The sequence below is a fragment of the Mustela lutreola genome, chromosome 7 (assembly GCF_030435805.1).
Source record: "Mustela lutreola isolate mMusLut2 chromosome 7, mMusLut2.pri, whole genome shotgun sequence".
In the NCBI taxonomy this organism is placed as follows: domain Eukaryota; kingdom Metazoa; phylum Chordata; class Mammalia; order Carnivora; family Mustelidae; genus Mustela; species Mustela lutreola.
The window spans coordinates 111875182-111890957 of NC_081296.1; the positions used below are offsets into that span (position 1 = coordinate 111875182).

General features: G+C 38.9%; 1 protein-coding gene across 1 annotated transcript in view; it reads left to right on the forward strand.

The window, feature by feature from the left end:
- Nucleotides 1–695: 695 nt before the first annotated feature.
- The window catches only part of ACTR10 (actin related protein 10), a 35478-nt gene continuing 20397 nt past the window's right edge, over nt 696–15776 (forward strand). The window contains exons 1-7 of the mRNA XM_059182193.1: nt 696–978; nt 3327–3399; nt 6579–6661; nt 7490–7598; nt 10141–10248; nt 13097–13164; nt 13431–13510. Coding sequence (XP_059038176.1) covers nt 902–978; nt 3327–3399; nt 6579–6661; nt 7490–7598; nt 10141–10248; nt 13097–13164; nt 13431–13510 — 598 coding nt within the window. The 5' untranslated portion in view covers nt 696–901. The remainder of the gene's footprint in view (nt 979–3326; nt 3400–6578; nt 6662–7489; nt 7599–10140; nt 10249–13096; nt 13165–13430; nt 13511–15776) is intronic.

Consider the following 15776-nt stretch of genomic DNA (forward strand, 5'->3'; position numbering starts at 1 on the left):
CACCTAAGTAATGAACACATAGTGCGGATGAACAGATCACTCCTCTTCCTATAGTTTTCCAGACAAGGCAGCAACTAACCCCACTAACTCCCATTTCCATTTCCATGGGCAACTTCAGCAGAAGAAAAGTAAAGTAGTGAAATGATAAACTTGTAAACAGTCCATGTTACATAATTCCGATTGTGTGCCCATACTGGCACGGAAAGATTTACTTTTCTCGGATTACACAGGTCCTCGGTTTTAGAGTCAACAGAAACCCCTGGTTCCATGTTCCCTCCTTAAAACACCCTCTCTGTTCCTCCATAGATAGAAAAGATTCGTAGTAGACACCACTTTCAGTGCTTTCTTTTGGATTAAAATTAAAACTTTCAGCGAAATGGACGCCAAAAATAAGTTACTTAATCTCTCCGAGCTTCAGTTTGTACAGGTAAGAAACTAATACTTATTATCAGTATTTCCTGTGAAGCATAAACGATAGGCAAAACACCTGGCACAAAAAATTTCGCTCCAAAACTACACACAACAGTCTTCACAGCTCTCTGTGAAGCCTCCGCCCCCGGCGCTTTGTGGGGGCGTGGCCAGGGGAAGGACCCGGTTAGCTCCGCCCCACTCGGGGCGTCCGGCGCGCCTGATCGCTTCTGCCCTTTATTTCTCCGCACCCTAATCAACGGCCGCCTGTGTCTCTTCTTCATTAGTACCGGAGACGGGAACTCCTGCGAGGATTTTCCTCCCACGTGGAGAGAGGCAGAGCCTGGGACAGCCCGGGCCCGGCACGCCCGGGCCACTCGAGGTCCCCGCCTTCGCCACGCCCGAGAGCTGACCTCCCGTCCCCGCCCCTCCAAGAGCAGAAACTTGTGGGGGCCGCGTCCGAGCGCCCCTTTTTGCCGTGGTCTTCACTACCATGCCGCTGTATGAAGGCCTCGGGAGCGGCGGGGAGAAAACGGCAGTCGTGATAGACCTGGGAGAGGCTTTTACCAAGTGAGTGGCGACGGCGATGACTGCGGTCGTCCTGAGGGGGCCGGGGGGGTGGGGTGGTCGAGGCCCGGCCCGGGTTCTCTTCCCAGGCTCGCGGGGCAGGTTGTCACATCTCCACAGTTTTTCCTCCAGCACCTCCGCAAATTACGGCTTTTATTTATTTTCAACGTGGGCTATGCGAATCCCGGGGATACGGCTCTGATTCGTGGAGAGGCCCAAGAGGCTTCGGGAGAATGGTTTTCAACGTCGCCCCAGATCGAACGGACCCGTTGCTGTCATCCATGCAGGGGACGACAGCGATGGCTTAGACCCCTATCCTGGGCTTTGTTTGCTTAGGAAGGTAGCAGCCGAACTGTAACGTAAACATTTATTAAATGGGACGTCTGTTGGTACGAGAAATTCAGATGTAAGGCCATTGCTCCCCAAGAGTAGGAAGTCCATTTAGACGGAACACATGAACAAAGAGGTGCAGCCCTGTAGGTAAGACTCGAGATCCTTTGGTGCCCCCGGCCCCGAATTCTTAGATTAGGAAATTTGACATGTTTTAAAAGGCAACTTGTAAACACTAGAGTAGCTTTTTTCAATCTTTTCGATGGCATAGATCCCTTTGACGACCGAAAGAAAGCCACAGATAACACAAACCTTAAAATAATTTGCACACAGTTTCAGAGGTTGGCGGACGATCACAGTGGTCCTTGGACTTCAGGTTGTGAACCCTTGTACTGGGCTTAAGAGCAAAGTAACTTGCAGAATTGCAAGTTATTTGAAATAGATACAGATATTTGAAATAGAAACATCTGAAAAAATTATAGGTATCTGAATATTACCTAGTATATAATAAGGTATTTGATAATTATTTGTTGAATAAGTTGTCAAAACTGCCATATTTAAGTATTGGGCCTCAGGTGTTACAGAATTGGATTGATCAAAGTCTCATTAGTCCTTAACATTCTCTGACTGTTCTGTGTAAGATCCTCCCTTATTTATGTTTTCTTATTTTAGATGCTTATTTTAATAGCATAATAAATACTTTGAGACTGACACCTAGAGATAAATACTCTAGTTATGAAGAAATGAGAAGCAGAAAGTTACCATACAGGAAAATGATTATTGACAAATCAAAAGGAGGGTGAGAATATGAACTTATGAAGTAAAAGAAAGAAATTGATGGCAACCATTGGGTTGCGTCTGGGAAATTTGAGGAGCATTGGTGCAAGTAAACACTGAGATGTGACTAGAGCTATTTGGACGTAGGAGAGCAGTACTGGAAACTAGGCAGGACAAAAAGAGATCATGTGAAGGCTAAACTTACATGGTGATCATTTTTAGCAGCATTTTTAGGAGTATTGTTTTACTAATATGAAACATGTGCAAATACCTAAATACTCAGGTGAATTATTTCTTTAAAGATAAAATATGCAGTTTTTAAAATAACAATGAAGGGGCACCTGGGTGGCTCAGTGGGTTAAAGCCTCTGCCTTCAGCTCAGGTCATGATCTCAGGTCCTGGGATCGAGTCCTACATCGGGTTCCCTACTGAGCAGGGAGCCTGCTTCCTCCTCTCTCTCTCTGCCTGCCTCTCTGCCTACTTGTGATCTCTGTCTGTCAAATAAATAAAATCTTAAAAAAAAAAAATAACAATAAAGACTATAATAATATGGGCAGAAGCTTATTGTATGAAGTTCATGATGTATAGACAGTGTGATTATGTCAGATATGCAGAGTGTAAAAAACTAGACCAAAAGGAAACCCATAAACATGGAAATTAATATTAGAGTGATGGAGTTATGAGTTACTCATGAATTATATAAATGAAGTCATATAATGTAGTCAAATAATCCAGGGTTGTAGAGATGTGTTGCCCAAAATTCAGGTATAATTTAAAACTGGGGGACTCCTGGGTGTCTCAGTTGGGAAAGTGTCTGCCTTTGGTTCAGATCAGGATTGAGTCTTGCATCGGGCTCCTTGCTCAACAGGTAGCCAGCCTACTTCTCCCTCTGCTTGCTGTTCCCCTACTTTTGTGCACATGCTCTCTCTCTTTCTCTGACAAATTAATAAGTAAAATCTTAAAAAAAAAAAAAAAACACTGAAAAAAAGTACATGCTGATCTGGTTTAATATGCTGGTTTATTTCAGTATTACTAATTTGAAACAATTCTTTTAGCTGTGATACACAGTTATGAATAAAGATGGCTTTAATTTTTTTCTGTTTCTTTGTCCCTTTGAATACGTCAGAGATGTTGGTTTTGTGACCACGGCTTTGAAACAAATGCAGAAAAACTTGTATCTATGACAAATACATAGAAAGAATGTTATAATAACTTGAATGTTTCAATTTTCTATTTATTTGTAGGTGTGGTTTTGCTGGAGAAACTGGTCCAAGATGCATAATTCCTAGTGTGATTAAAAAAGCTGGCCTACCTAAGGTAATTAAAGATTAAATAACAATTTAGCAAATAAAATGCTATACTATAAAATATTTTTTAATGTGACTTCAAGTAAGATTGATTAAAGCAGCTAATGTGACAGATCAGGAATTGTAGAATAGTAGAAAGAATAATTTTGCATGCCATAAAATTCACGTGTTAGGGACGCCTGGGTGGCTCAGTTGGTTGGACGACTGCCTTCGGCTCAGGTCATGATCCTGGAGTCCCGGGATCGAGTCCCGCATCGGGCTCCCAGCTCCGTGGGGAGTTTGCTTCTCCCTCTGACCTTCTCCTCGCTCATGCTCTCTCTTACTGTCTCTCTCTCAAATAAATAAACAAATCTTTTTTAAAAAAAATCACGTGTTAAAATAAAATACAGGGACGCCTGGGTGGCTCAGTTGGTTAAGCAGCTGCCTTCGGCTCAGGTCGTGATCCCAGCGTCCTGGGATTGAGTCCCACATCGGGCTCCTTGCTCAGCAGGGAGCCTGCTTCTCCCTCTGCCTCTGCCTGCCCTTCTGTCTGCCTGTGCTCGCTCTCTCACCCTCTCTCTTTCTGATAAATAAATAAAATCTTAAAAAAATAAAAAATAAAATAAAATAAAATACAGATGCTTCTGCCATAACTTAATATTTGTAGTCCTAAAAAACCTCCCTTCAGTCACAAATAGAAGTAGGCTTATGGTGGAGCAAACCATATAAAATCCGTGTAATTTTGTAATTATAGCACTAACAAAAGCAGTAACTGATCCTTCAGGAAAAAACTGGAATAACTTTGGTTTGCAACTGAGAGTGGCTGGAGGCTCTCTTCGTGATAATAAAAGTAAAATGGAGTAATAGATTGAAAATGTTGGTCTGTGGGTGCTGAGCCAGTGCAGGTGGAGGTGAGTTCTGAGCCAGTGGGGCTGTTGTTAGTTGGAACCAAGAGGAAATACAGCCCAATAAATAGTCATGAAAGGGTCTGCTTTAGGAAGGGAGCCCCTGCTACAGAAGACCATTCAAGCGTTTGAAGATTTTATTTAATTATTTGAGAGAGTGAGAGAGCACGCGCGTGCCTATGCACCAGCAGGGAGAGAAGCAGAGGGAAGGGAAGGAGAAACAGCCTCCCCACTGAGCATGGAGCCCTGTGTGGGGGACCCTGGGATCATGACTTGAGCCAAAGGCAGACACTTAGTGGACTGAGCCACTGAGGTATCTGCCCCTCATTTAAGTTTTTGAAAAATAGATCTGAAAGGATGCCTACTTGTGTGGCCACTGAGTTGATGACTTTATTTTTCTTGATGAAAGGTATAACTCTGCTATCATTTCAGCTCCTCTTGTCTCTCATGAACTAATACAGATTTCACATTATGTAGATATTATCCCCTTATTTGCAATGGAAATGTGATACTTGATTTTATAAAAGTGCATATTGTAGCAGAATAGATTAGTATACATCAGTTCATACTTGGTATTGGGATGCATCTTTAAGAGCAAATGAAATATGTTGATTGACAAATCTTTTTAATTATGCCTGATAAGAGAATCATTTTATTGATTTCAAAATTTTCCAGGAGCACCTGGCTGGCACAGTTGGAAGAGCATGCAACTCTTGATCTCAGGGTTATGAGTTTAAGCCCCGCATTGGGTTTAGAGATAATTTAAATAAAATTAAAAAAAAAATTAAAATAGGGTGGGACGCCTGGGTAGCTCTGTCAGTTGAGTGGCTGACTCTTGATCTCAGCTCAGGTCTTGATTTTAGAGTCATGAGTTCAAGCCCCATGTTGGACTCCATGCTGGGCAGGGGGCCCACTTGAAGGAAGGAAGGAACGAACAAATGTCTTTTTGTCATAAAACATCTTGAGCTAATATAATATAGTTTCTCTATTCTTAACAAAATTGCATTATGTGCCAAAATAAATATCAACTTTTATTTACTTTCATAAATAAAATGTATTTCATTTCAATGAATAAATGAAATACAAAGATACAATTTTTTTCCTGCAAATCTTTAGATAAGCTAGAAATACAGTAGATAGTTGTGGTGTGGTATTCAAAAATGTGATGGAACTTCCTGTCTATTCACTTTTCATGTTCTTTAATCAAGGTTAATGTGATACTTGATAAATTTCTAGATAGATTCCTAACTGAACTTAGAACTTTAACATTCTCATTACCACTTTTCTTTTATTTCTTTTTTTTTTAAAGATTTTATTTATTTGACACAGAGAAATCACAAGTAGGCAGAGAGGCAGGCAGAGAGAGAGAGAGGAGGAAGCAAGCTCCCCGCGGAGCAGAGAGCCCGACATGGGGCTCAATCCCAGGACCCTGGGATCATGACCTGAGCCGAAGGCAGAGGCTTTAACCCACTGAGCCACCCAGGCGCCCCGTCATTACCACTTTTCTTAGTGCTTTCAGCTTTTATACTCATCTTGAAGAGAAAAATATATGTGAAGATTAATCTCTACAATCCGCCATATGTGGTTTGGAACCTTCTTTAAAATCATGAAATTGGCTTAGCTAATGATCTTTCCATTAGAAGAGTAACAAAGAGAGGTCTGCCAATGATGCATTAGAGTACTTACAGCGTTCTGAGCATCATATGTAAAGTTATTGTTCTGTATTGGTGTTGACTTAGCATTCATGATTGGGTAGTGTTTGTTTATACTGATTTTACCACATGTTTATGAGCATGTACTTGGTGCCTGGTACTGTCAGCTGAAGGAAGATATATCATAAGCAACCAGAAACACTTCTTGCACCTTAAGAGTATGTAGTCTAATGGGAAGGTAGACATTTTACAAGTAATTAAGTAAAGTAATCTTATAAGAGGGTAAGTGTCATTGCTTTGGGAGTGACTTACAGGGACTAGACCAAGTCTGGAGTGTTTGAGGAAGCTTTTGATACTTTTTAATCTGTGATTTTGATCAGTCCTGCCAAAATGGTAAGTCCAGATGGAAGAAGAATGTAAATGAGCATAGTTCTCTACTTGTTGACCCATACTTTTATGCCTGCAAACCAAAAAGTTCTGTCATCTTAGCCAATTCTTAAAGGTTCCTAATTTAAGTGATTAATTTATATTTAATGTTTGCATTTATTCTCAATAAAAATTACTTTTTATTTATTACCAGAAAATGCAGTAGTATAGTAGATAATCATATTTTATTTCATTATACATTAATAAATAATTTTAATTTTTTATAGCCTATCAAAGTTGTTCAATATAATATCAATACAGAGGAATTGTATTCCTACCTAAAAGAATTCATCCACATACTATATTTCAGGTAAGATGCAGTTGTGTTTGTTTTTTTGTTTTTCTCCCAGCTTTTGTGATTACGTTTTCCTAATGCCGGTCATAGTAATCTTTGGTTGTGTTATATCGGATACAAAAAAAAGTGGACTTCTGCTGCATTTTCACTTGCTTATTTTCAACCTTTTCCAAAATGTATTTGAAGACTAGATAATTGGCAAGCATGGGGAAATACTGAAAACAAATTAAATGTTCATTAATAATGGCAGTAGATAATTAAATTATTATATATCCATATAGTGAAACATTTTACAGCCATTAAAAAAGTTCTATATCATGTAGTAATGCAAAAGGTGTCTTATTGTATTGATAATTGAAAAAAGCAAGTTTCAGAACATCTATGGAATAAACACTTCTGTTAAAATACATTCATATACATGGACAGTAATGACATTATGCAAACTGCTATAAGTGATAGTTTCTGGGTAGTAGAAGTGTAAGGTATTTGTACTTTCCAAGTTATAAACTTCTGTTACATTTGGAGTTTTTTGAGAATATATTACTTTCGTAGCCTAAAGAAAAAATCTTTTTAATGGCTCAAGTGTTCATCATACTAGGCTATAGCTTTTGTTTCCTGAGATAAATGAAGTAATAGATGTAAAGATCCTGACACAGTACGTGGCATGTAATAAGAGTTCAGGAATGTTACTTTACCCAGGTAATAAAATGAAGATGTCTTTTTGTCATAAAACATCTTGAGCTAATATAATATAGTTTCTCTATTCTTAACAAAATTGCATTATGTGCCAAAATAAATATCAACTTTTATTTACTTTCATAAATAAAAACTGTCACTTTCCAGGCATCTGTTGGTGAATCCTAGAGACCGCCGAGTTGTGGTTATCGAGTCGGTACTATGTCCTTCCCACTTCAGAGAGACACTCACTCGGGTTCTTTTCAAATATTTTGAGGTACCCGTTTTTTATGTTGTTTTTTATAAGTACTAAAGTTTAAACTAAAAGGTCCTCATTTGGGCCCCTGGGTGCTCAGTAGGTTAAGTGTCTTCCTTTGGCTTAGGTCATGATCCCCAGGGTTCTGGGATCCAGTCCCACATTGGACTCCTTGCTCAATGGAGAGTCTGCTTCTCTGTGTCTGTGTCCCTCCCCCCTGCTCATGCTCGCTCACTCTCTCTTCCTGCCCCTACTCTCTGTCAAATAAATAAAGAAATATTTTTGAGAAAGGTTAATTTATTTTAGTTTCCTTCATTATATATATTACACAGTGCATTTGAGAAACCAGATGAGAATAAACTCAAGCCATTTTATTTTATTATTTTTTTTTAAGATTTTTTTTTTATGATTTTGTATATTTATTTATTTGTCAGAGAGAGAGAGAGAGAGAAAGCACAAGCAGGCAGAGGCAGAGAGAGAAGCAGGCTCCCTGCTGAGCAAGGAACCCCACATGGGACTCGATCCCAGGATCCTGGAATTATGACCTGAGCTGAAGGCAGCGGCTTAACCGACTGAGCCACCCAGGCGTCCCTTTTTATAAGATTTTATTTTTATTTATTTGACAGAGATCACAAGTAGGCAGAGAGGAAAGCAGAGAGAGAGGAGGAAGCAGGCTCCCCGCTGAGCAGAGATCCCGATGTGGGGCTTGATCCCAGGACTCCGGGATCATGACCTGAGCCGAAGGCAGAGGCTTTAACCTTCTGAGCCACCCAGGCGCCCCTATTTTATTATTTTATAAAGATTTTCTTTATTTATTTGACAGATCTCAAGTAGTTGAGAGGAAGGCAGAAAGAAAGAGAGGAGGAAGCAGACTCCCCGCTGAGCAGAGAGCCCAATTCGGAGCTTGATCCCAGGACCCTGGGACCATGACCTTAGTTGAAGGCAGAAGCTTTAACCCATTGAGCCACCCAGGCGCCCCAAACTCAAGCCATTTTAAATAAACCATTTGTTTTCTGTTTTTTGTTTCATGTGTAATCAGCATTTTATCCAATATGTAGATAACTGAAGATTTCTTACTGATATTTCTGTTATTTATTTATTTTAACATGGGTTTTTTTTAATGTTTGAGGACTTTTTAGAATTAAAAGGTATATTCTTTGCTATGGAATTTATGATGTGTTTTTTTTCCCCAGGACTTTCTAGTTTCCATTGTTTAGTTACACTGACTCTTCTAAATTCTTGAGTTCCTTCATTTTAGGCTTTATTTTTTTTAATTTATTTTACTTTATTTATTTTTAAAAATTTTATTTATTTATTTGAAAGAGAGAGAGAGGGCACGGGGAGGGAGAGTGTGAGCATGGGGAGGGGCAGAGGGACAAACCAACTCTCACAGAGTGTAGGGCTTGATCCCATGACCCTGAGATCATAACCTGAGCTGAAAGTCAGACAGTTAACAGACTGAGCCACCCAGGTGCTCACTCCATGCTTTTTTCAATGTCTTTGCATAGAACTGTCCCCTTCCCTGCCCTCTGACACAACCTTTAGTTAAGGGAAATAGGGACATTTTATTTTGGCATTTCGTTATGAGGATTTTCATATTTTGATTGAATATTTATCTGATATTTGAGGTATCACCAGATGTGGCAAATTCTTGCTGAAAAATGTCACACAGAGTTAAGGCTTTTTATAGCTCTTCAATTTAATTTTAACTGCTATATTATGTTTTAAAAATAGAGTTCATAGTATAAATTTTGCAAATAAAGATAATCAAGAATCTTTTAATTTTCATTTTTTTTAAAAGATTTTATTTATTTATTTGGCAAACAGAGATCACCAGTATTCAGAGAGGCAGGCAGAGGGGGAGGGAGAAGCAGGCTCCCTGCTGAGCAGAGAGCATGGGCCTTGATCTCAGGACCCTGGGATCATGACCTGAGCTGAAGGCAGAGGCTTTAACCCACTGAGCCACCCAGGTGCCCCTTAATTTTCATTTTGATGGCAAAGACATGTCTTTATTTTTTTTTTTAGCATCTTTGAATTCATATTTCTGTACCTCTTCTTTTAATTTTTCCCTCCAAAAGAGAGAGAATGGGGCACCTGGGTGGTTCAGTAGGATAAGCCATCTGTCTCCAGCTCAGGTCATGATCCCAGGGTCCTGGGATTGAGCCCTACACCAGGGTCTCTACTTGGTCGGAGGGAAGCCTGCTTCTCCATCTCCCTCTCCCTACTGCTCCTTCTGCTTGTGCTCTCTCTCTCTTTCAAATAAATAAATAACATCGGAAACAAAAAAGAGAGAACAAAAATTAATAAAAATGTTTTCTAATTGTCATTTTGGAACAAAACAACTTAAGGGAATTTAAAGAGTGTTTTTATTGTATATTTCCATGATTGTGTAAATTTAGATAAATCAACAAACTAGCACCATAAAATGGTTGAAAAGGTATCATAAATACAATGTTACTCTGAATTTTTTTCAAGTGTATTTGAAATATAAGGTAAACATCTTCAACTACTCAGACTTGTGGTTTTGTTGTTGTTATTGTTACTTGGCTTTATTGTTTTCTAGGTTCCATCTGTCCTGCTTGCTCCAAGTCATCTAATGGCTCTTCTGACGCTTGGGATAAACTCTGCCATGGTCCTGGATTGCGGATATAGGGAGAGCCTGGTGTTACCTGTATCTTTTTTTTTTTTGTTAAGCAACTAATTTTTCAGTTTTTACTCTGCTTTAACATAATTAGGCTTATTATAAGCAGTTTTCATGGAATGTAACTATTTGTGATTACCATGTACAAATATGAATTTGCATGTGGAAAAAATTCACAGAATTGTGAGACTTAAATTTTATAGAAATTACCATTATGTCTTTTTAAAAAAAAAAAGTTTTTTTTTGTTTGTTTTTTAAGATTTTATTTATTTATTTGAGAGAGTGAGAGAGAGCATGAGAGAGGAGAAGGTCAGAGGGAGAAACGGACTCCCCGTGGAGCATCGAGCCGATGCTGGACTCGATCCTGGAACTCGGATCATGGCCTGAGCTGAAGGCAATTGCTCAACCAACTGAGCCACCCAGGTGCCCAAGAAATTAGCATTATGTCTTGATCCTAGTACATACTCCAGGGGTCACACCTCATGAATATCATGTTCAGTTTTTAAGAGGAACATTAGTTAATTAGGATGTGTCATGGTATTTCTAAGAAAAGATCAGAGTAATTGGAAAAACTGAAATGAGAAAATTAAGAAAAATTAAAACATGAAACCTGCCTTCAAATGGCTGAAGGGCTTGCTGTGGAAAAGTGAGTACATTTTTTTCTTCTTTCTATTTGCAGAAGCTAACATGGAGCCCATAGGGCATAGGGTTTATGATGTTGGTTTTGGAATCAAATACACATGTAAGTGTAAATCTTGGCTATGCTTCTTACTAGTTGTATAATATTAGTCACGTAATCTCTTTGGGCCTCAGTTCTCTTATCTGTGGAATGGGAATTAAAATAATTCCACCTTGGGCACCTGGGTGGCTCAGTGGGTTAAGCCTCTGCCTTCTGCTCAGGTCATGATCTCAGGGTCCTGGGATAGAGCCCCGCATCGGGCTCTCAGGGAGCCTGCTTCCCCCTCTCTCTCTGCCTGCCTCTCTGCCTACTTATGATCTCTCTCTCTGTCAAATAAATAAAATCTTAAAAAAAGAAAAAAAATTCCACCTCATGGAGAGGCCTTTTGTGACTTGAGTGAGACAATGTATGTAAAGTATTTAGCATATGACCTGGCATGTGATAACTTGCTCAATGGTGCTCTAGTTTTTATAACATTCACCACTGGAAGAACTTTCTACTAATTCAAGCTGTCCCAAGATGGAATTGGAGACTATACAGTGGTGCATTCCTTGTCATTAGAAGCATGTAAGCCAAAATGTTAACAGTGACATTGCTCCATTGAAAAGGACATTGTGGGGTGCCTGGGTGGCTCAGTGGGTTAAAGCCTCTGCCTTCGGCTCAGGTCATGATCCCAGGGTCCTGGGATCCAGTCCCACATCGGGCTCTCTGCTCAGTGGGGGGCCTGCTTCTTCCTCTTTCTCTCTCTGCCTGCCTCTCTGTCTACTTGTGATCTCTGTCTGTCAAATAAAAAAAAAATTAAAAAACTTTAAAAGAAAAGGACATTGAAGTGCATAAATATACTCTTGGGCAGTTTAGAGATCTACATATGTATTTATTAGAAGAAGTACTTGGGGGAGTGAAGTCAAAAATTAGTAGCTCCTAAAGAACTAATATAGGTAAATAGTTTTTCAAAGATAGAGTATTTTGCGTTTGAATTTCCTCACAGCCATCAGCTGAGCATCCGACTCTTGGTTTCAGCTCAGGCTGTCATCTCAGGGTTGTGAGATCCAGCTCCACCTTGAGCTCTGAGTTCAGAGGACGCCTAAAACTCTCTCTCCCTCTGCTCCTCCACACTTCAAATAAATAAACAAATCTTTAAAAAAATATATCTTGTAACAATCCTGCAACATAGGTGTTATTTTCCTTGTTATATAATGAGAAGATCGAAAGTTGGGGTAAATGGTGACCCAGGGTCATATAAGCATATAGCCAAGATGTATAACCCATGTTTTTTTCCCAAAGCCAATGTTCTTACCAATATACTCTTTTATAAATATTGTACTTATAGACATCAGCAAGAACAATATGGAAAATAAGGTAGCAAATCCACAGTATAGTATTGTCCACTAGCCTCTCAGCTCTGTTTAATAGTAATACAAGAAGAGACATGTAATTTAAAATTTTCCTAAGAGCTATGTTCTTTTTTTTTTTTTTTTTTTTTTTTTTTAAGATTTTATTTATTTATTTGACAGACAGAAATCACAAGTAGGCAGAGAGGCAGGCAGAGAGAGAGAGAGAGGAGGAAGCAGGCTTCCTGCTGAGCAGGGAGCCAGATGCGGGACTCGATCCCAGGACCCTGGGACCATGACCTGAGCCGAAAGCAGAGGCTTAACCCACTGAGCCACCCAGGCGCCCCAAGAGCTATGTTCTTAAAAGTGCAAGTGAAAGATGAAGTTACTGTATTTTATTTAACGCAGTATATTCAAAATATTATCATTTCAACTATATAAAAATTATAGTAAGATATTTTATGGATTTTTATATGTGTGTCTTCTAAATTTGGTATCAAGCTTGTTCTTACAGCACATCTCAATTCAGACTGGCCACATTTCACATTTCAAGTGCTCAGTAGCCACATATGGCCAGTAGTTACTTTATGAGACACCCTTGTTCTAACAATGAATTGTGTGTGTGTGTGTGTGTGTGTGTGTGTGTGTGTGTGAGTTTAACCTGTGTGTGTGTGTGTGTGTGTGTGTGTGTGTGTGAGTTTAACCTTCTTTGAAGAAGAATATGAAAAAAGACTGATTCTTCTGTTACTCTCTTAAAAATATGAAGAATTTGTTATCAAAGCTGACTTAATACTGCAGAAGGTGAGGAAAGTATCAAGGGAGCCATGTTTTATCTCCTCAAATAGTTATATCCTTGACTACCCTACAGATATATGAAGGAATCCCAGTACTAAATTGTTGGGGAGCACTCCCCCTAGGAGGAAAAGCTCTTCACAAGTAAGTGTCTTGGAATTTAGCACATTGCTCTACCTGTACCACAAAAACATGTTAATTTTTTTTTACAGTGATCAATAGAACGTAATCTGGACATTTAATGTTATTTAATCCATTCTCTATTAGCCTTGGATGTATTCATCTTTTAAGGATAAAACCACTTTTTAAAAAGCATTATAATGTATTATGTAGTAAAAGTATTAAATAAGAGAAGGATATCAAGGGCAATATTTTAATTCCAGTAATTTTTTTTTTTTTTTTAATTTCAGGGAATTGGAAACTCAACTACTGGAGCAATGTACTGTTGACACAGGTGCTGCTAAAGAACAGAGCCTTCCCTCTGTGATGGGTAAAACTATTTTAAACTGTTTAAGAGTGGTTTACATTCCCTTGTCATCCTTCAATGCATTTGTTTTTTACCCCGTTATATAGTTACTCTCTTTTCCCTCACGTCACTGATGTCATTGCTCCAATTATAATGTCATTATTGACCTCTGAATTCCCAAATCCAGTCGTTTAATTTTGGTCATCCTTTATAGAACTTTTGACATTGCAGATTATCATATACTTTTGACACAATCTCTTCTTGACTTTCAGGACTCTCTTCCTTTTGTGATGTTCTTGTTTTCTCTTCTGATAATCCCATAGGCATCTGTTTTTTATATTTTCTTCCCCCTGGCTTTTTAAAAGTGTTCTCATCTATTATAACTTTCAGCTATATCAGTATGCAGTTGATTTTCAAATGTATCATTGGGCCTGACCCTTCTGATCTTGATATTCATATTTCCAACTGATTATTAGATGTAAACTAAGCATATTTAGGTATCTCACATTTAAGACCTTCAAAAAGTGAATGCATTATCTCTTTCTCCAAATACATTTCAACAAATTGTTCTCAGATAAAGATACCTTCCTTATCTCCCATTTTATTTTATTTTATTTTATTAAAGATTTTATTTATTTGTCAGAAAGAGAGAGAGAGAAAGCACGCAAGCAGGCAGAGAGGCAGGCAGAGGCGGAGAGAGGCAGGTTCCCTGCTGAGCAAGGAGCCCTATGTCGGACTCGATCCCAAGACCCTGGAATCATGACCTGAGCCAAAGGCATCGGCCCAAGCCACTGAGCCACCCAGGCGTCCCGCTTATCTCCCATTTTAGAAAAGGAGTTAAAAATCCTCAGTTCTCCCTCAAAAATCTCTTAAATTTCATCTCTTTTTCTCTGTTATCTATACTACTGAACATCTGAAAACAAAGACATAAACTAGACCCTTATTATTTCTTGCTTGGATTATTGTAGGAGACTCTGGACTGAGTCATTCAATTTCATACTGTTGCCAGAAATAACTTACACAATACAAGTCTGATTACACCACTCTTTAGCTTAAGGATTTTTGCTGGCTCAGCAGCTTAAAATCCAAATATTTGTTTGATATATATGTTTCTTCCCAATTTTTTTTTCTACCTCTTAGCCCTAAACTACTCATCTTAACCCTGTGTACCTCATTTTAGCTACAATAAATTTGATAATATCTTCTAGGCCTCCCACAACCCTGAGCCTTTATTTATTCTATTTCTTTACCTGGGATGTTGGGTTTTTGACCTCTATGTGACTCAGCTGGAATGTCATTTTATTACAAAGCCTTCCTCATTTCATCTGAGGAGAATACATTTCTCCCCTCTCTGTTAAGTCCTCCATAGTATTTATTTTAGCACATATGTCATATCCTCGTTTGTCTGTTAACTCACCTGTTTCCCTTCCTGGACTTTTGAGGATCCCTGTCTTACTTGATTTTCAATCAGTAGCACTTAGTATACTACCTAGGCACTGAATAAATGTTGGAAAGAGAATGGCAGGTTTTTAGGACATTTATCCTTGTGTGTATTGTTTTCATGTTTTTCTTTTGGTAGTTAAGATAATAACATTCTCTATTCTGTAGATTATAATTTTCCTTTTCCAGATAAACTTTGATACTCTTTTATTTTATTTATTTATTTATTAGATTTTATTTACTTATTTGACAGACAGATATCACAAGTAGGCAGAGAGAGGGTTGGGTAGCAGGCTCCTTGCTGAGCAGAGAGCCCAGTGACCCTCCATCCCAAGACCCTGGGATCGTGACCTGAGCCAAAGGCAGAGTCTTTAACCCACTGAGCCACCCAGGCACCCCTACCTTTGTTACACTTTTAGTATATCATGAAAACAGTTGATTTATTAAAAAAAAGTATCCAAAGATAATGGGTTTGTATAGCATCCCAAGATATTTTTATGAAAGGTCTTCTTTAAAACTGATTATAACATTTCCTTTTAATCATGAAAAGGAACCAACCACTGTGGATTCTGACTGTAATCTTTCCCTCACATAATCTCCCAAATCTGAGTCTGTGATAGCCCTATAGTCCTACTAATTGTGGAATTAAACCATATCATTATTTGCTGAATGACATGCTTAGGAGGATCAGAAACTCAAATACATTTAAAACATCTTTTCTCAGGGCACCTGGATGGCTCAGTGGGTTAAGCGTCTGCCTTCCGCTCAGGTCATAATCTCAGGGTCCTGGAATCAAGGCCATTGGGCTCTCTGCTTCACAGGGAGCCTGCTTCCATCTCTCTCTGCTGCT